Below are 21,290 nucleotides of genomic sequence, written 5' to 3'. Positions count from 1 at the left end.
AGGCCACGAGCCCCGCCATGTTCTCTTTAAAAGGCACGTGAGCCGTTCTGGGGAAAGAAATGAAAAGCCCTTTTAAAGTGCTTAGAAAGCACTCTTCTAAGAGGACCTGAGGTCCAAGGTCCAGCCTCAGGAAGATGAGAGTAAACATCAACTCAGAAATCCCCTGGGACCTGATTTTTTACAAGTGGCATGGTTCAAGAAACATTCTGTATTCTCTACTTTTGCCTATAGTGTGATGAGAATAGCACATTTAACAACCATGCTCTGTACCTGGGCCTGCCCTGCTGCAAAGAGGACTATAACGGCTGCCCTAACATCCCCTCCAGCCTCATCTTCCAACGCAGCACCAAAGAGTCTTTCTTCATTTCCACACAGCTCTCCTCCACCAAACTCACCCAGAACGGTAGGTGATGGTGCCTGCAGTGTGGTGCCCTCCACTGTTCTCACTTGCTGGTTCATGTTGCTGATACATGTTAAAAGAGACAAATTATTGCTTTTTCATGCCACAGGGAATTCTTTTCATTTGAAATTGAAGGAATCATTTGGCAATAGCAGCCTATGAGATTTTCCACGGTTTTAGCAGCTCCTGAGTGACATTCAGACTTTACAGATGTGTCTTTAGCCTTTATCTCAGCACTCCAGAGGCTGTTATACTGCTTGTAGCTATTTCTGTCCTTCTAGGTCTCACCTGTCCTTGGCAGGGAGAGTCTGGGCTTTGCTTGTCCATGACATAGCCAGGGTTCACCGTCTTTTGGGCTTGCTTCCTAGTGGACCTCCTTGCTCTGCTGAAATGGAAGGCCTTTCCAGACCGGATCATGGACATCCTAGGGCGGCTGCGGCATGTCAGTGGGGAGGAAATTGTTAAGGTATGGCTTCACACAATTCACACATGCTACCTGAGCAAGAATCTGGGCAGAAGGCCTCACTTCCCCTTGATTTCTGCCAGTAAGCCTCTAAGACCATTTCTCGAGGTTTATAATTAGGTGAGTAGAAATAAAGGTATTTTTCTTTCTTAACTTCTTTTTTTAAAGTAGGTATCACATCAGGTTTATTACCTTTTAGAAACTACCTTTAAGTTTTAATCCTATTTTCTGTCTTGTTTTTCTTCCTAGAAAGCAAACTGGTAATTAAAGGGCAGTGATAAAAACACCCTCTCAGAAACAATCCCAGTGTGTGCTGCTGCCCACATGCCTTAGGTCTCCTCTCCCTTCCTCTCTCTTCCCTTACTTTGTAAACCTTTACCACAAATCCAGCCTGATGTCTTCTTGGCTCTACTCTCTTGATTATCTACAGGAACTCTGAATACTCTCCATTAACTGTAACTTGATTTTGCCCAGTCTCTCACTAGAGTCCGTAATAGGGGACCCTTCCTTACTCCCTTCCTCGATTGCTTTTTCAAGTACTTTTGTGACATTTCCTATCTAATGGCCTGAGCAGGCTGACAGCAACACTACCAGACCCCAGTTGTTTTCCATAGGGCTTCTCCGCAGTGTGTAGAAACCAGGTGTTTGCCCACCTGACTTTAGCTCAAGAAAACTCCCAGGCACTTCCTGATGGTGAAAGCCCAGTAGGTGGATTCTGCACAATGGACTGAACTCAACTGAGGAAAATGGAAGTGCTTTTGGTGATCAGCAAGGGCAATGGAATGTAGGATAGAGATTAAATGTCAAGAAGGCAACTTGTCTATCAGTGAGCATTCTTGGCTCTATCATTGCAAGTGTCAAATCTATTAACATTGCACTGTCTGTACTTTCATTTTACAGCTCCGTTGACTCAATAATACACAACATGGTGTCTCCAAACGAGGAATAATTTTAAAGTCTGTGTATGGCTTTGTACTTTTATGAAGTCTTGTATGAATTTTGTGTTAATCAATTGATCAGAGTATCATAAATTTTTAAAAGAACTCTTTATACAAACAAGCTAATACTAGTTTTTGAAACTTAAGATAAATGCCCTTATACTCAGGGCATTTTTTTCCTTCTAAACATATGAAAAATTTAACCAGTAAAACAGACCAGGTATTAAGAAAAGTCTGTGATCTTTTTAAGGCTGAGTTGTTACATTCCCGAGAAAAGAACATCCTACCAGCATTTCTGGTTTTAGCATCAGTATTTGTCTCAAGCCAGCCAGAGAGGATTAAAGAGATTATGCTAGCATTTTAATTAATTTTTACTTTTTATTGTAAGATTTCAAACATACCAAAAAAAGTTGACAGAATAGAATAAATAACCGTACATGTACCTATCCTATCAGTTACCCCTGACTGTCATCAGCCCATGGTCAGTCCTGCCCATAAACTCCTTATCCATGCCTTCTACCTTATATTGTTTTGAAATAAGTTATAAACATTATATCATTAAATTGCATTTTGACCAACAGAATATTAGATTTGATTTTTAAAGACTGGGAGCATCTGTGAGTATTTATTATTCTCTCTTGGTTTTTGCATCTTAGAAAGGAAAAGGCACGTGCTCAAAAAAAAAATGGTGACTCCAGATATTTTACCCTCTTTGACAGCGCTCATGAGCTGCATTCTCCCTTCTCCTGGGATACTAATTTCTAGACCAAAGAATAGTTTCTGTAATTAAGGCCTAGCTTGCCACAGCCTCATCCAAATGTCCTCTACAGAGTTAGGCCATAGAGGAGAACAAGGGACTATCAAATTTTGGGGGACCCAGGAAAGTAAGCCCTTTTTCTCAAAATGGATTTGGCATCAGAATCACTTAGATTGGGACTTCCCTGGTGGCACAGTGATTAAGAATCCACCTGCCAATGCAGGGGACACAGGTTCGAGCCCTGGTCCGGGAAGATCCCACATGCCGTGGAGCAACTAAGCCTGTGAGCCACAACTACTGAGCCTGAGCTCTAGAGCCCGTGAGCCACAACTACTGAAGCCCGCACGCCTAGAGCCTGTGCTCCACAACAGGAGAAGCCACTGCAATGAGAAGCCCACGCACTGCAACAAAGAGTAGCCCCCACTCACTGCAACTAGAGAAAGCCTGCGCACGGCAACGAAGACCCAATGCAGCCAATAAATAAATAAATAAATTTATAAAAAGAATCACTTAGATTGTCTTCATTTCAAAATTACTGTTCTACCTGGATGTCCTACGTTTTTTAAGTAATTGCTCTTTCCTTACAAGTTTAGCACTTACCCAATAGGAAGAGCCTCTTTAGGTCTCTCTTAGGGCCCTTTGGGCTGTAAGCAAACACCCCCAAGTCCACCTCGTTATTTCTTGGCTAGGTGGAGGTGGGGTACTAGGTTATTTTTAAGTGGTGGTTTGAGATCTTAGGAGATCTTTGACTTCGTTTACTGGGAAATAAATTCATTGGTGTATGGAAGTTTGACCATGTGTCCAAGGTCCGAAGACCTGAGCCCTCTGATTTTTATGCTGTTGCAGTTTCTACAGGACATCTTAGATACGCTGTTTGTGATTTTGGATGATAATACAGAGAAATATGGCCTGTTGGTGTTTCAGTCTTTGGTAAGTCTCACCCTTCCTGATTTTTATTAATTATTCCTGTCACACATTTTTTAAAAATCTAAGGAAAGCAATTTATTAGAGTGAGTCAGCACAAGATGTAGATGTTTCCAATAGAAAAGGAACTGAGGAGTGTCACCCAAGGAAGACCAACAATCACCCTACCAGGCAGAGCCCTACAAGATCAAATCTGGACTTCAACTTTGTAGTTTTGATACTCAGTCTCACCACTGTTACAGGGTTTCCTAGCCCCTTAAATAGTGACCTACGCGAACAAAAGGCCCAGAGACTAATATAGGAAACAAGACAGCCTGTTTTTCCACTTACAAAAGTAGGATATAACCACCAGGAAAAGCAGAGACTCACTTGTGCTGGTGGAGCATCACACTCTCTCCCTCTATGCAGTTGTTTGGGAACCAGAGTCTCAGAAGGTTGCTTAGTGTGAAAGGACAGTGATTTGGATGTTTAGTGCATTTTGTTGAATATATTCAGTCCTACAGGAGGGCTGTATGTTCAAGGAGAACCAGATACTCTGAGTCTACCTGATAGATGAGGAGCAGAGGCAAGAGTTAGAATGGTACTTGCAAAGTTTGCTTCTCTGGCTTTTCTTCTTCCTTGTTTCCATGGCCAGCCGACCCTGTTTCCGAAGGGTGCAGCCTTTCATAGGCTGGTTTGGCTTAGAGGACAATATTTTTCTCTCTCTCTTTTCCAAGTTTTTTGAGACAACTTAGTGTTTATGACACCTACACAGGTATTTTGATTCCCCAGGTCCATATTGAACCACCTAGCATTCGTGAAGAGAGAAGATCAAAGTAACACTGGCATTGACAGATGAGTCCCAAGTTTGGAATAGGAGGCCAGGGATGTTAGGAGTAGAACAAACATGACAGAAATACAGACACAGAATGGAAATCCTACATTCACTGGGAACACTGGAGAAAACACTAGCAGTTTGCCATTCCTTGAAGAATCAAGAGTTGTTTTCTGCTGGGGTTAGGATTGAGGCCTCCAATGAATTCTGCTACCCTCCATCTCTCCCAGGTATTCATCATCAACCTGCTCCGAGACATCAAATATTTCCACTTCCGACCTGTAATGGACACATACATCCAGAAGCACTTTGCTGGAGCCCTGGCATACAAGTAAGTTGCATTTGGCACCATCATTAGGACTTGTGTTTGACTAGAAAGACGGGCTTTTAAAAAGTTCAGTGGCAACCAACATTCGTTCAGCAGACCTTTTTTTTTAAACTTCATTTACTTATTTTTTAACCCTGGTAAAATACACATAGCATAAAATGTATCATCTTAACCAATTTTTTTTTTATAAGGGTAACCTCTCTTTTTTTTTTTTTAAAGAATCAATTTTATTTATTTATTTATTTTTGGTTGCATTGGGTCTTCATTGCTGCACGTGGGCTTTCTGTAGTTGTGGCGAGCGGGGGCTACTCTCCGTGGCGGTGTGCAGGCTTCTCATTGCGGTGGCTTCTCTTGTTGCGAAGCACAGGCTCTAGGCATGCAGGCTCAGTAGTTGTGGCACACGGGCTTAGTTGCTCTGCAGCATGTGGGATCTTCCCAGACCAGGGGTCGAACCCGTGTCCCCTGCATTGGCAGGCGGATTCTTAACCACTGGGCCACCAGGGAAGTCCCTTAACCATTTTTAAGTGTACAGCTCAGTGGCATTAAGTATATCTACATTTTTGTACAACCATCACCACCATTCATCTCCAGAACTGTTTTCATCTTGCAAAACTGAAGCTCTGTACCCATTAACCAATAACTTCCCATTCCCCCCACCACCACCCAGCCCTCGTGTAATCACCATTATAATTTTTGTCTATGGATTTGCTAATCTAGGACCTCATATAAATTGAATCATACAATATTTGTCTCCTTGTGACTGGCTTATTTCACTTACCATAATGTCCTCAGTGTTCATCCATGTCATAGCATGTGTCAGAATTTCCTTCCTTTCATTCTAAATAATGTTCCACTGTGTGTATATACCACATTTTGTTTATCCATTCATCTGTTGATGAATGCTTGGCTATATTTATCCACCTTTCAGCTATTGTGAATAATGCTACTATGAACACGGGCATACAAATATCTCTTAGAGACCCTGCTTTCAAGTCTTTTGGGTATATACCCAGAAATGGAATGGGTAGATCATATGATAATCCTATTTTTAATTTTTTGAGGAACCACTGTACTATTTTCCACAGCAGTTGCACCATTTTACATTCCCACCGATAATGCACAAGTGTTCCAATATCTCCACATTCTCGCCAATACTTGTTACTTTCTGGTTTTTTTGGTTTTTTTTTGTAGTAGCCTTTCTAATGGATATGAGATGGTATCTTGTGGTTTTGATTTGCATTTCCCTAATGATTAGTGATGTTGAGCATCTCTTCATGTGCTTATTGACCATTTATATATCTTCTTTGGAGAAAAATCTATAAGTCCTTTGCCTATTTTTGAATCAGGTTGTTTGGTTGTTTGTTGCTGAGCTGTAATTTTGGATATTAACCCATTTTCAGGGATATGATTTGCAAATATTTTCTCCCATTGCCTTTTTAATCTGTTGATTGTGTCTTTTGATGCACAGAAGTCTTCAGTTTTGATATAGTTTAATTTATCTAATTTTTCTTTCATTGCCTATGTTTTGATGTCTTATCCAAGAAATGATTGCTTAATCCAATGTTGTGAAACTTTTCTCCTATGTTTTTGTATAAGAGTTTTACAGTTTTAGCTCTTACGTTTAGGTATTTGATTAATTTTGAATTAATTTTTTTTTATTGTGCAACATAAGAGTCCAATTTTATTCTTTTGTGTGTGGATATTTAGTTTTCCCAATACAAGTTGTAGAAAAAGAATATCCTTTTCCCATTTAATGATGAAAATCGTTTGACTGTATACATGAGGGTTTATTTCTGGGCGGTTTTATTCTATTGATGTATGTATCTGTCTTTATGCCAGTACCACCCTGTTTTGACTAGTCTTTTTAATCAAAGTTAAAGTTACTCTTTGTAGCTTTGTAGGACATTTGAAATCAGGAAGTGTGCATCCTCTAACTTTGTTCTTCTTTTTCAAGATTGTTTTGGCTATTTGGGGTCCCTAGAGATTCCATATGAACTTTAGGATGGATTTTTCTGTTTCTGCAAAAAATGTCATTGGGATTTTGATGGAGATTGCATTGAATTTGTAGATCACTTTGGATAGTGTTGACATCTTAACCAAATTAAGTCTCCCAATCCATGAACGTGGATGTCTTTCTGTTTATTATTAACTTCTTTAATTTTTTTTTTTCAGCAACATTTTGTTGTTTTCAAAGTATAAGTCTTTCACCCCCTTGGGTAACTTTATTCCTAAGTATTTTATTCTTTTTTGATGCTACTGTAAATGGATTGTTTTCTTAATTTTCTTTTTTGATTGTTCGTTGTTAGTATATAGAAAAGCAAATGATTTATATATGTTGATTTTGTTGCAGTGTTGCTGAATTCATTTATTAGTTCTAACAGGGTTTTTTGTGGATTCTTTAGATTTTTCTACATACAAGATCATGTTAGCTACAAACAAAGATAATTTTACTTCTTCCTTTCCAATTTGGATGCCTTTTATTGCTTTTTCTTGCCCAGTTGCTCTTTCACTACTAATACATTGAATAGAAGTAGCAAAAGCAGGCATCCTTACCTTGTTTCTGATCTTAGAGGAACACATTTCAGTCTTTTACCATTGAGTATGATGTTAGATGTTAGCTTTCCGCTGATGTTTTAAACTAGAGTTTATTACATAGTTGTCATACTTTTCCTTCTAAGAAATGATGGCAGAGCTGCTAAAAATATGTCTTGCTTTTTCAGTGAGAAACATATGAATAGCTAACTATAGTACTGACAAATAAATATCAAAGAAAAGAAAAAGCTAGTCAATAAAAGAGATAATATGAATAATAAACATGGGAAACACTCACAGGTTATGTAAAACCATTAAAGCAATTTTTAAAGTCACCATATTATTCTATGGAATGAGCACAAGTTTTTTTTTTAATATTTATTTATTTATTTGGTTGCATCAGGTCTTAGTTGCAGCAGGCGGGCTCCTTAGTTGCGGCACGTAGACTCCTTAGTTGTGGCATGCACGTGGGATCTAGTTCCCTGACCAGGGATCGAACCTGGGCCCTGCATTGGGAGTGCGGAGTCTTATCCACTGCGCCACTAGGGTAGTCCCAGCACAAGCTTAGCAAACAAAACCGAAGGGTTCTGAGGCTGTGGAATCACTGGAACTCTGACACTTTGATGTCACTTTGGAGAGCAGGCACTGTGCTATATATTTTACATGTGTCATCTCATTAGAATTCACAGTTTGAGATGTACTGTTGTTTCCTCTGTATTTTAAATGAAAAGAATGAGGACAGAGGATCCAAATAACTTGCCCAAGGATGCAAAGCTAGAAACTGATAGGCCTAAGATGCGAACTGTTATCTGACGAGGGCCTGCACTCTTGCCCTGGGTACTCTTTTGCCATGTAAACGTGAAGGCCTTCTGACCCTGTAATCCCATTCCACTCAGATGACTTGGTCCTAAGGAAATAAGATCATTGGGATGGCAAGGAGGGGCACACCGGACTATACACCTTTATTCAGAGTCTGTTGTATGTTCTGGAGACTTAGCACTTTTAAACAAAACAAAACACACATCCAGTCCCAGACTTCGGGAAAACTTTCTTGTAATCAGAAAAAATGTGTGTCAGGGAAAGTGGGAAAGAATGATTATAATTGCTGATTGAAATGTGGCAACTCTTTTTGGACAGGGAGTGTTGTCTGGTCTTGGATGATCTAAGGATTCCACAGCTGTATTGGATCCATCACTCCATTCTAGCTCATTAGCAGTATATTATTTCCTATATGGCTAATTCAAGACTGCAAATATTTTAGGCTGCATTGCTCTTGGATTAAAGTGGGGTTTCTGGAACTGTTCTTTTTCCCAGGGAGCTAATCCGCTGTTTGAAGTGGTACATGGACTGCTCAGCAGAACTGATTCGGCAGGACCACATTCAGGAAGCCATGAGGGTAATGTACTGAGCTTGCTATACAAAAAGGGCCCACCCCTGCAGAACTTTGCAAGTAGCCTCAATGGAGTAGTGTGCGGGACAAGTGTAGACAGCCAGTACACTGCTCTGCTTTCAGGAAAGACTGCCTTGATCCACATAACTGCCCTTTCCTCACTTTGATTTTGCCCTAAAAGGTCTTTATTCCTCATAATTTTATCTTAAAGCAGGAGGGAGGGATGATGTGCATGTGGCTCTGAGCCATCCTCCCTGCTTGGTTTTTACCAACAATGTCAGTCTTTGCTTCTACTGGCTAAAATATCATATCTCCTTCTAAGCCAGTGTTGGTGGCAACATTGACTAGAAATAAGATCTTCCAATACTTTTCCCTTCTTCAGTAGTTACTAAACATTGTTTTTTATAACCGTTTTAAGTTAAAAGAGCTGAGTGGATTCACTGTATGCAGATATGTTGAGAAGAAGATAATCTAAAAACCGTGACCAGGCAGCCCTTTGCATTGCTGGACAGCTCCACTTTACAGGGGACTGTCCTCATTGTTAGTTAACTATACTTTCTGGTAACTTCTTTTCATGGCTACTGCTTCTACTCTAGAGAACAGCCTATGAGAATGTTGATCCCTCTTTTGCTCAGCAGTTCTCCGTATAGCTATTTGAAGAAAACTGTCCTATCCTCTGAGAACTCATTTAAAGCAAGTTCATGCTTGCTTGCTTGCTTGCTTTTTTTGTCCGTCTTTTCTTGTTCTTGAGTTACTCTCTTTTTTTAGTTGCTTTTTAACCATGTCTTTCCCATCCTTTCTAGTTAGTAATAAAAGAAGAATGGCAGCAAAGTAGTTCTGCTTTCTCTCTGTCCTCTTTTAATATCCCATCATCTGCTCTAAGTACTTCTGGGCCTATGATTTTGTTATTCTTGTCCACGTGGTAACAGGTGAAACAGATGTTCCCCCAAGCATCATCAGATTAAAGAGGCAAAATCAAATCATAAATCCATATTTTCCCTGCCTCTTCTTTGCACATTCTGTAAAAATGTAAGGCCACAAGTCTCACTTCTGTCTTTCTTCATGCAATACATGTCAGCTGAGCAATCAGCATGTCATGGGTGCTAAGATGCAAAGAGTAAGACTGACCTCTCCCCTTGAAGAACACATCCCCTGTGTCCTAAGGGGAATCAGGCTCAAACACAAGTGTGGAGCAGGGTTCTGAGTGTAATGTGAGGGCAAGCACTGGGTTCTGTTCTTCTCAACCCCAGCGCCTGTGAAGTGCCCTGCATAGTATTTGAGGGGATACAAGTTGAGTTAAATGCAAAAGATTCTATGTGAGTTCATAAATTAATTGCTTAAGGTTACTGGAGATGCTATCTCGGAAGTTTTCTCCTAAGAGTCATTCATTCAACCATGCATTCAGTTAGTATTGCTTGATACCTGCCATATGTCAGACACTGTGTTAACCACTGGAGATTCAGCAGGAGCCCAAGTAGAAAGGCTAGGCCTTCATAGCACTTCCATTCAAGTGGGGAAAAGACAGATAGTAAACATGTCAAACAGATAAATACACAAAGTAAGTGAGAAAAGAAAATTGATGATGATATGAGGGAAATAAACAGGATCTTGGGATGGAATGGCTGGAGAGGAGGGTTTACTTCAGATCAAGAGTTTAGGGAAAGCTTCTCTGACGAGGTGACCTGAGCTGAAATCAGTGTTAAGAACTGGGGGACACACATTTCAGACTGAGGAAACAGCATGTTTAAAAGCCTGGATGGGAAAGAGCTGGAGTTTTCAAGCAACCATAAAGTGGCTGATGTGACAAAAGCAGAAGCTTTCAAATATTAGGTTGGATGTGAGAGGTGGCAGAAAGGAAGACCTGAGGCTGGTTCCAGGGGTCTGGCTAGATGAGCTGGGTTGATGGCAGGGTCACCTATGGAGGTAGAAAACTCCTGGAGAATACCAGGTTTGGGTGGGGAAAAGGAAGAGTTCCATTGTGGGGGAGCACTTTTCAGGGGGTACTTTCATACTTGTTCTTACCTTTCAAATGTATTTGAGTGGCATCTGATACTAATGCATCTAGCCCGACAGTTTTATCAGGCCATTTCCACTTCTTCATCAAATTTCAGTTTACAAGTCCTCTTGACCAAATGTGTAAGTCTCTATCTGATCCTAATTTCATCCTTATTCACAGAATGCATATGCTTCTGACCTGGCATTTCTTATTCTGGTATCATAATCTGTGGACCAGGAAACCTCCTCTTCTTTATTGCTCTTGATTCAATACATCTTGCTACTTGTACATCATCTCTTCCTTTCTCTTTCAGAGTCATGACCTTCCAAAGTTATGCCACTAAAGAAGATGAAAATAAAGAGTCTTTTATTTTCTTACTTGGTTACATTATTCCTGTGTGAATGACTTACGAGGGGCTATCCTTAGTGGGTCTGAGGATGGCTTTTGGCAGGGCGTTCCAAAAAGGCAGCATACTTTTCACTGCTGAGCTGCATCAGGTTCTTACCAGGGAGCCAGGAAAGAGAAAGCACAGTGATCTCCTTAGTGACAGAAAGGTTGTAATAACTTTTAGGATCTCTTTTCCTTTCAGGTTTATTAACTTAAGTAGAAAAAGACAGAGAAGCTGCTTCAGCCATAGTTAAGTGTTCCATTGTCTCCACACGGGGTTGGGAACACCTGTAAACTTCAAACAACTTCCACAGGATCCACCCTCACCTTTTATCCCACTCTTCTGCTCTCCTCTCTTTACCCAGTTGCATCTGTCACAGGTGGCCAGCTTCACCTGGTCCTGGTCATCAGCTGGTGCTGATGGTAAAAATCAAGAGGAGTAGGGAAAGGGGAAGTCAGGTAATGATGGATGACTGGAAGTGAGCTTGTTTTCCTTGCCCTCATCCAGGTGTTCACAGGCTGTCTTCGACGACAGCTGTACTCCTCTGCAGAGTGTTTTATATTTTAGGACTTAATGGAGGAACTGATCTCTCATACCCAGGAAGTGCAAGCGACTTTGCTGTCTGGTTCTGCCTCTCACTCTGAAACTAGTGGATGTTTTAAGCCACTCAGTACATCTCTTGTGGTAGTTGTTTCAAACTGAAAAAAAAAACAAAAAAAAAACACTTTCCTTTATAAATTTAGCAGAGACTTTCCAGGTTCTTTACAGACCAGACATTAAATTTCCAGGTTATTTGTAGACCAGGCATTAAAAGGCTACTGAAACAGAGACTGTAGCGTTTATGGAGATGAGGCCAAACACTGTAATTTATTCTACAGAATCCTCTGGTGCAGGCCTTGGAACACACATTTTTCTGAACTAGCCATTTTCCAGTGCCAACTGAGTTTAGTGTGGGACACATAAACACACACACACACACACAAAGTTTTGCTTTGCTAAACCTGACAGATGAATAGATCATGAAAGTAGCTTGGGAATTGTTTCCTGTTATATAGTTCAAGTAACTGAGCTCCATATTTCATCCTTGGATAAGTTTCTCCTCAGTTTTCAATGTCTCTGCCTTTCCAGTGTCTGGGAAATCGTTAGCCTTTCTTTGATTAGAAAGTATAGTCTTGGATCTTGAATTCTCTTAAAAGAGAATTATTCAGCTCATAAGCATGGACCAAGCTGCAGGGACTCCTCAGACACAGATTCTGCTCCTAAAACATGTTATGGGAGCTTTGTCTTCTGTATTGTTCATGAACTATTGATGGCAGGTGTCCTGGTCTGGAAGAGGATGGAAAATGGGTGGGTTAGGTCCACCAGCTCCTGTGCAACTAGTGGCAAGTTCTTCAGACTTGACCCCTGGTGAGAAGGCTGGCACATGTCAGGGGCCAGCTGTTTCTCGAAGATGCAGAAGACTCCTTAAAGGACTCTTCCTTCTTGGAATAAATTTAAGAGAGGTTCTTATATCATTACCTTTGTAGCCTTTTATTTCCAGACCTGAGAAATATGAGAGAAATTTAATTTTCTTTTGATCCTATATGGTCTTGAATTCAACTGCTTCCATAATAGTCTGTGGTTATACACTTCCATAACCACATGAAATAATTTGATGATTCTCTCAGTACATAGACAGTTGCTGCTCAGTGACCATTGGAGTTTTGAGAAAAGGTTTAGTTCACTACTAAATATAAAGTAGATAACTAATAATAACCTGCTATATAGCACAGGGAATTCTACTGAATACTCTGTAATGACCTGTACAGGAAAAGAATCTAAAACAGAGTGGATATATGTATATGTATAACTGATTCACTTTGCTGTACAGCAGAAACTAACACAACATTGTAAATCAACTCTACTCCAATAAAAAATTTTTAAAAATTAAAATGCTTGTCTCCATAGTTGGAATTGTCCACCTCCCAATTTTGGTGTATAATTTTCTGGTACTCCACCCTTCATTCCCTCATATGTTAGCTTCTGGACATCTTTAACACCTCTCTATCCCTTTTTCTCCTACACCTCCAGGCCTTGGAGTACCTTTTCAAGTTTATTGTGCAGTCAAGGATCCTGTACTCACGTGCCACCTGTGGGATGGAAGAGGAGCAATTCCGGTCCAGCATCCAAGAACTTTTCCAGTCCATCCGGTTTGTGCTCAGTTTGGACAGCAGAAACTCAGAAACACTCCTTTTCACTCAGGTCTGTGAGCTACAGGAAAGTTTTGCTGCTGGATTCTTGTCTGTGTTAGCAGGTGGTTTCTTTGTCCTCTGGCTTCCAGAGTCAAAGAAGCCCTGCCAAGCTCCTGTGTTTTGGGTAAGGGGTGAGTTATAAGGAAATACCTAATAGAATAAAATGCTGCTTTTACTTCAAAGCCAGCTATGCCCCAGCTTCCAAATATAAGACAGCCCAGTGGCTTTATGGTGGAGAAGAAGCACAACTTTGCCCTCTTTAGACCAAATTTATTTAGCTACCATGCTATTAGTTGTTCATGAACATCTTATTTATAGAGGATATTCAGAATGTATAGAGACTTTTATTTCCTAGCCACTGTATTAATTTTAAAAACCTCAGGTTAGTATTGGTCCATCCTAGCAGTTAAGAATGAAATAGGTTGAAAAACAGCAGAAATAACTAGAAAACTTTGGCTAAGAATTAGGATTAGATTCTATTAGAAATACCAGTGTGGGAAGGAAGTTGCTTCCTTATATTAAAAACGTCTGGCCAGCTAATCAGTTACCTTTTACATGCAACCTTACCCTAGAAGGGATCACGGATATTGTTCATTACCCCAGTCACAATGGGGTTATTTTTGCTTATAAATAAATGTCAGAATTTTATCTAATGAATTTCACTTCTTTGATTTTTTTGAAGCCAATTATTACATCAAAACGTATGAGCAAAGACCAGACAGCCTTTCTCATGTCCATTCATTCAGTCACTGCCAGGTCTGTCAGTGCAAATGTATGTTTAAATATCTCGTTTAAGATTAGAATAGTCTGCTTTTTTTGTTTTCCACTTGCTTCTATGTTGCCCCTTGGCCCAGAGAACAGGTGAGCAACTGGGTGATAGCCTCTATTAAAGAGTGGAATACATCAAGGTCACCAGGTATCTCTATAAGAAAGGCTCCTTCTATGGTCTCCCCTCCTGAACACCCCAAGCCAGTCATCTTTCTCCTTCCTTCCTCTCCCCCAGCCTATCTGTTCCTGCCAACCAGGGCCCAGGACACCTACTCCTCCCTCAGCCTGTGGAGATATAGGGAGCTAGCAGAGCAAGCCAGATACGCTTTCTGAGAACTCAGGAATGCCCTGTACTCAATGGCATGTTCCTATCACATCAGGATAAATAGCTTAGTTGTAGTCTTATCTTAGACCTGAGTCAGAATCAGACCTGCTTCTTTGGTGCCAGGCTCATGTTTCACAGTTTCAGAACTTTCAGCAAGTATGCTAGTCAGTCAGACTTTATATCTTTGATTCTGACCACTAGGAGATGTTATGGTGCAAGTGTCCTTCTGTTCCGATGCCATAAGTATAGGAAATTTCACCATTTAAGAGAGCAAATCAGCTACTGTTTGTTGTTGATTATGAAATACCTGCTTTTCTGGGAATTCCCTAGCAGTCCAGTGGTTAGGACTCGGCACTTTCACTGCCATGGCCCCAGGTTCAATCCCTGGTTGGGGAACTAAGATCCTGCAAGCTACACAGCACAGCCAAAAGGAAAGAAAAAAAAAAGAAATACCTGCTTTTCCCCCTTTGTCTTTTGTATCTAGTTGCTTATGATGATAGTTTTTGTGCTGGTTCTAACTACTGCAAAATGATTTCCTTGATATCCCAGGGAGTTATAAATCTGCAGATAGAATTCATAAAAGTTCAGTCCTTGGTCCTGGCCTGAACATAGACTGCAGTATGACAGACCCATTTCCCCATGTGATAAATTTTCACTCACTCTAGGCCAGTGTCTTATTGCCTGTTGAAGCAATCAGGAAAAACAGCTCCCCACCCTGCCCCCCAAACTGCCACTTAGGAAGAGCGCACTCTCACCTCGTCTCAAGGTGACACTCCATTTCCCTTTGTAAATCTCGGCTTAATAGTGTAAGAGGACTGAGAAGTACGAAGAGCCTCCTTCATGCTGCTTCCATTTAGACAAGAGAAATGAACAAGAGCCAGCATTTATTGAAGGTCTATTGTGTGCCAGGCAGTCTACTGGAAATTAATTTTATGCACCTAAACTTTTTCCTCATACCAATACGAGGAGAAAAGTAATAGCATCATCCCCATTTTATAGATGAGAAAAGTGAGGATTACGTAGTAACTCACCCAAGGTTATGTGGCAGATAAGTAGTAATGCTGGGATTTAAACTCATGTCTGTCCAATTCCAAAACTCATTCTCTTGCTCCTAAACTATTCTGCCTCCCAAGTCTCAGATTGTTCTCAAGAGGTTACCGTATGGGTCTGCCAGAGCTAAGATCCTAGGAGAGAATTCTCCAAACACACGCATACTCCACTTGTCCAGGCCATCTAGGTCTCTGAACTCTATGCCAACATTATCAGCAGTCCTCAAGAGTTCATGGCTGACTAAATCCACACATTCTCCATCCTTTTGGATTTACACTTGAAACTGCCAGGCATCACACGTGAAGGAAATAATCTACAAAGTCTTTAGATTTCATGGTTTCAAATAAATGACACTATTCTGGGGAAATGGTCCAGTTTTCAGAGCTGGATTGCTGGCTGCAGGACTGTGAATGGAGTTCACCTAGTGCTGCTTGATGGTGCTCAGTTATCTTTGCCTACGTTCTTTGAGAGCTTCCTGGCTTGAATTTGGGACTGAAACTGGAAAGTCGAGAGCTTGATCATAGAGACAGACAAAAAATTTAAATCCATTTTATGAGCAAAAACAGCTATGGATGTTAAGCCCTAGAGTTAATTTCTCTATATATTCCCTTCTCTTGCCAGCAAATGCCTTGGCAAGTTCTGAAAGCTTCAAGCGGCCTGGGCCCCAGTAAATTCTCTTGTTTTGGTTTCCTTTTTGGTTCTCCCTGCTCCATGCCCTAAGAGTGCTGCAGGGATGGGTGGAGTCCAAGGCCAGGGAGGAGCCCATTCGAGGCTGGGGTGCTGCAATGACTTCTCAACCTCTCACCACCAGGTATCATTGTCTAAGCATGCAAGATAGGTGCATACCTAACTCTGAGCTAACCAGAGCTTCACTTGCTTCTGCAGGCTGCACTTCTCAATTCCTTCCCAACGATCTTTGACGAGCTGCTGCAAATGTTCACTGTGCAGGAGGTAGCAGAGTTTGTGAGAGGGACTCTGGGGAGCATGCCCAGCACTGTGCACATTGGGCAGTCAATGGATGTGGTCAAGCTGCAGTCTATTGCCAGAACTGTGGATAGCCGCCTATTTTCTTTCTCAGGTAAATCAAGTTGGGATGAGAGTCAGACTCACCTTTCTTCCTTATCAGGGTGTTGGCCAAGTGGGAAGCAAAGCATCAGTTTCATCAGCCATCATGCAAGATGCCAGTGGCCCTTCAAATGCAGAGTTTTTGGTAAACTCTGTTAGAGAATGCAGCCAGAACCTAGGCCTACTGCCTTACTCACTATTTATTCCTAGGGACCCACATGGGGTGGCCTGCCTCCAGGCCCACAAGTCTAGCCAGCTGCCAAGAATGGGGCCTGCCATAGCCCCAGCAGGATGAAAAAGCAGAAGGAAAGGAGGGGGAACAAGAGAGAAAGGTCTAGCCCAAGGGGATAGGATAAGTCAAGGAAATAAAAGAGACCCTGAAAGGGGGGCGCTGAGGACCCACTATACTTTCTTGGTTCCTTTCCTCACCAGTCAGATAGATTCCTTTTCCTCTCTCTGAAGGAGCTTCTAAAGATTAGACAAAGTGATGGACAGGGAGCCCTCCACACTCCAAAAGAGGTCAGGACAGCCTAACAAATACCGTCAGCAGGCCAGACTGTCTTTCAGACGGAACCCCCGGATTCATACCTGAAACCACATTGAATGTGATCAAATACTCAATAGTCAGATGTTAAGATCAATGTGAGCCTGATCCTTTAAGCAGAATATCACTATTGTGGAATAAATTTCTAGGGCACAGGAATAAATCTGAAATGCTAGTAAAGCAATTATTATTAGAATTTTTATAATTAGCATTTTTTGGTAGTAAAATATTTTAAGTTTGACTTTTAAAGTATAAGAACAATAATTTCTCAGCCCAGAGCTACACACATTTGCAGTACTAAATAAATACTCTCTTTAACTTAACTCTACCTGTGTAAAGTATTGCTGATGGTAAAGCTGCCACCAAGAAATTCAGCTTTCCTCCACCTATAACTTTTTATGGTAAACACTTTTCTCTTCATCAGTTCTTGGATTGAAGATAAAATCAATGGTTTGGACATACTTTCACTGAAGCCACTGCATACACTCAAGCTTTGAGCACTGCCTAAAGCAGATGCTTTCTGGATATATGGGAAGGCGGACAGCAGACTGCCCCCATTGACATAGTTATTTCTAATACTTTTGCATGTACTTGCTGCTTCCCATAATCACTTAAGAAAAATTATTCTTATGTGGCTGGAACTATGTAATTGGATATTGAGATAATAAGCCACCACCAAATTTTCACTTGCATCTCACTTTCATTGAATGCCTGAGTTGAAGCATCTTCCCTGAAGCAGGAAGGCTTTTACCAGTGGTGTCATTAACCAACACATATTCTCAGAGCATATCAGTTTGTTTTCTTCATCAGCAGACTCCAATAACAAACTACTATTTTGTCTGCAGGCAGCTGTTGGTTGTTACAAATCTTGCTCTGTTGGTATTTTGGTCTACAAAATACAGTATGAACTTCTCTTTTATCCAAGCATCCTTTTAAACATAGAATAGCTGTCATTCCATTTTATTTGAACATATTCTAAGTGTTTGACAAGGCAGTCCCCAAAACTTCTTGTATGTTATGTAGTTTGTCTTTTGCTGAAAAAGATTTTCATTCTGAATTTCATCTGGAATACTTAATTATGGTCAAATATGAATAATAAATCCCAAATGCCTTGGCTTGTTTGTGTTACTGGTAGTCGGACTGAATCATGCTGGCCAGGTATGGTGGTACTTTTATCAGACAGTCATTGACCACATTGGAGTGCAAGATACCAGAAACATGTTCACACTTGTATTTCACCTTCTCACCACACCTGTGAAGTCATAGATGGGGGAAATTAAGCCCACAGGAGGAGTTAACCTGCCTAAAATCTTAGAATGAATTAATAAAAGAGCTTGATTTAGGATTTAGCCTTCTTGAATTCGGAGTTCTAAATATAGTCACCCCCTGATGAAAATATTATTCAGGTAGCATTGAAGAGAAAAGAAAAGAAAAACATTTTAATGTATGCAGTAGGATTGACAATGAGGTTTAGCTGATTATCGCAGGCTTATGACAAGATAAAAGTCCTGCTTCTATTCCTTTCATTGCTGTGGATACATGTAGCATCCCACAAGCCTGAGGGGAAAAGGAGGCAGGCCCGATGGCTGACGCAAAGTGCGTAACTTACGGGGGTGGAAGTGCCAGGCCGCCATCCAGGGCATTGTGAAGAGGGACCATATATAATCCATACCAAGTCTGTAAGTTCAATCAGTGTAGTTCAGGGCTTCCCTGGTGATGCAGTGGTTAAGAATCCGCCCGCCAATGCAGGGGACACGGGTTCAAGCCCTGGTCCAGAAAGATCCCACATGCCGCGGAGCAACTAAGCCCGTGCGCCACAACTACTGAGCCTGCGCTCTAGAGCCAGCGAGCCACAACTACTGAGCCCACGTGCCACAGCTCCTGAAGCCTGTGTGCCTAGACCCCATGCTCTGCAACAAGAGAAGCCACCACAATGAGAAGCCTGCACACCACAATGAAGAGTAGCCTCTGCTCGTTGCAACTAGAGAAAGCCCGCACGCAGTGACGAAGACCCAACACAGCCAAAAATAAATAAATTTATTTATTAAAAAAAAAAATCAGGGGCTTCCCTGGTGGCGCAGTGGTTGAGAGTCTGCCTGCTAATGCAGGGGACGCGGGTTCGAGCCCTGGTCTGGGAAGATCCCACATGCCACGGAGCGGCTGGGCCCGTGAGCCACAACTACTGAGCCTGCGCGTCTGGAGCCTGTGCCCCGCAGCGGGAGGGGCTGCGATAGTGAGAGGCCCGCGCACCGCGATGAAGAGCGGTCCCCGCACCGCGATGAAGAGTGGCCCCCACTTGCCGCAACTGGAGAAAGCCCTCGCACGAACCGAGGACCCAACACAGCCAAAAATAAATAAATAAATAAATAAAGTAGCTATAAACTATTATCCTTTAAAAAAAAAAAAAATCAGTGTAGTTCATAGAACTGTGTCATTTAAATGGGGTTTTCACTGTAATCTGTGCTTTTAATTTGGAGTCTAGTCAGTAAAGAGATTTTATTTGGAAGCAGTCTCCTAACATTATCCTGAATAACATGCCCTAGATATTTAGGCCTGAAATGAGAAAGAAGGAAAGAGAGATAGAAAGATAATGCTGTGCAATGTCTTAAAATGTCCAGGAAGTGGGCTCTTAGGCCCACATAAGGGAAGGGGGTGATTTCCAGCTTGGCTGCAGTCTCAGCCCCACCTACTTTGAGACCAGCTGCATCCCACATTGCCACTTGCTTCCAAAGGTAGCTGGTTCTCCTCTGAAGGGCTTCTTCACCTTTGTGTTTTCTCTCTCAGAATCCCGCCGCATCCTGCTTCCTGTGGTTCTCCATCACATTCACCTTCACCTGAGGCAGCAGAAAGAGCTGCTAATCTGCTCAGGGATTCTTGGCAGCATCTTCTCCATCGTCAAGACCAGCTCTCTGGTAGTGGCCCTAGACCCGCTCCACTCCCCACCCTAAGCTCTGTCCCTCTCTTGTGTTACTTTAGCCAGAGGCAGACCAACAAAGATCACTCTGTACACTTCCCAGTCAGAGAAGCTTTCATCAGTGATGGGGGTTCCCAAGTGAATGGAGGCCTCCCTATGTGTGCCCAGCAGGCTTCTCAACACAACAGTCTTGCTATGTTAAAAAATTGTACTGCCATAAATACACCCAGAAACATAAGTTGTCTGTAGTACCAAAAAGCCCAATCCTGTGCATGCTCTATTTCTGTCAAAAGGTATTACTTCTGTATTCCTGGGAGTGTTCTAAGGATACTCAGGCACAAGCACAGGGAGGCAGGCCCAGGCTGAGAGGCAGCTTGCTCATTCAGACTTTTCTGGCAGCTTCCTGGCAGCTTGATTCCACCCACATGGCATTCCTATACCATGCCAGATGAGAGCAGGGTGTACGAGAGATAAATGTTGTCCACAAGAGTTCTGAGCCTCATGGGATGGTAGAATTGTACTTTAGGGGTCAGGTTTCAGCTAGTAGTGCTTTTGCCTATTTTCTTTCTTCTTTATTTTTATTTTTTAGAAGAGATCTGTGGTAGGAGGGAAGGGAGGTAGGAAAGGAGGGAAAACATGTATCAGGCATGAATAAGGGTAGGAATTTATTTTAATTATATTTATTTTATCTATTTATGATAATGGAAGAAATGCATATTTCTTTTAGAAAATTTGGAAACTATAGGAAAATATAAAGAAATTTAAAACAAGAATGAGTTTTTAATTACGCCATCTTATTAAGTTGAGATAAGGTTTTTGGAGAATAAAATTTCAAGTGCATTTAAAATGAATGCCAGTAGCCAAGTGATAGGAACATACGAGGTTAGGTTATCCAGGAAGATAGAGCAGGAGAGGTGCTGAAAAGAAAGAGTGTGCTTGGTTTGAACAGGATACAAGGACTCGATAGGGGGCTCTGGTATCCAGACTTAAAGTACCATCTGGTGGTGGGGGCCCAGCTTGGCAGAGTGACTGTGATGGTTGTAGTGGCCCTTTTGTTTGATCTTGGCTCCAGGCAAGGCCTGGCAGCTCTCTTTCCCATCAGGCCTCAGAGAAGCAACACCAGGCACGTAAGGTGTACTGGTAACCCAGGGTCAGACTTGGGATGGGAGGCTTACTGCTAAAGGAAAGAGAGAAATTGAACGGGAAAAGAAAGGGTAGGGGAGGAATGGCAGAGGAATGGGAACAGGTAAAAACCTGAAGGAGATGATCTGGTTGTGTTTGTGGGGCTAGAGAGTCAAGTGCAATTAGTTGCTTACAACTACTCAAAGAGCCATCACAGGTTTTAAGAGTGTTATGATCAGTTCAGCAAATGAGAAAGAAGACTTTGGTCCCAAGAGCTGCTCAAATTTTTCACGTGGAATGGGACTCAGTGTAACTATATTGAATGGATGGAGGGTGGGTGA

General features: G+C 41.7%; 1 protein-coding gene across 5 annotated transcripts in view; it reads left to right on the top strand.

Annotated features, from left to right (window-relative positions):
- Positions 1-21,290, top strand: part of DOCK3 (dedicator of cytokinesis 3) — a 403,408-nt gene that overhangs the window by 321,377 nt on the left and 60,741 nt on the right. For all 5 annotated transcript variants that reach the window (XM_057555412.1, XM_057555413.1, XM_057555411.1 and 2 more), the window contains exons 18-25: positions 232-403; positions 769-866; positions 3,405-3,488; positions 4,527-4,627; positions 8,471-8,552; positions 13,001-13,171; positions 16,190-16,382; positions 19,698-19,825. In XM_057555412.1, the coding sequence (XP_057411395.1) occupies positions 232-403; positions 769-866; positions 3,405-3,488; positions 4,527-4,627; positions 8,471-8,552; positions 13,001-13,171; positions 16,190-16,382; positions 19,698-19,825 (1,029 nt within the window). The remainder of the gene's footprint in view (positions 1-231; positions 404-768; positions 867-3,404; positions 3,489-4,526; positions 4,628-8,470; positions 8,553-13,000; positions 13,172-16,189; positions 16,383-19,697; positions 19,826-21,290) is intronic.

This window comes from Balaenoptera acutorostrata, chromosome 10 (assembly GCF_949987535.1).
Source record: "Balaenoptera acutorostrata chromosome 10, mBalAcu1.1, whole genome shotgun sequence".
Lineage (NCBI taxonomy): Eukaryota > Metazoa > Chordata > Mammalia > Artiodactyla > Balaenopteridae > Balaenoptera > Balaenoptera acutorostrata.
Note: the sequence above shows the minus strand (reverse complement) of the source record. Positions and strands in the feature narration are given on the sequence as shown.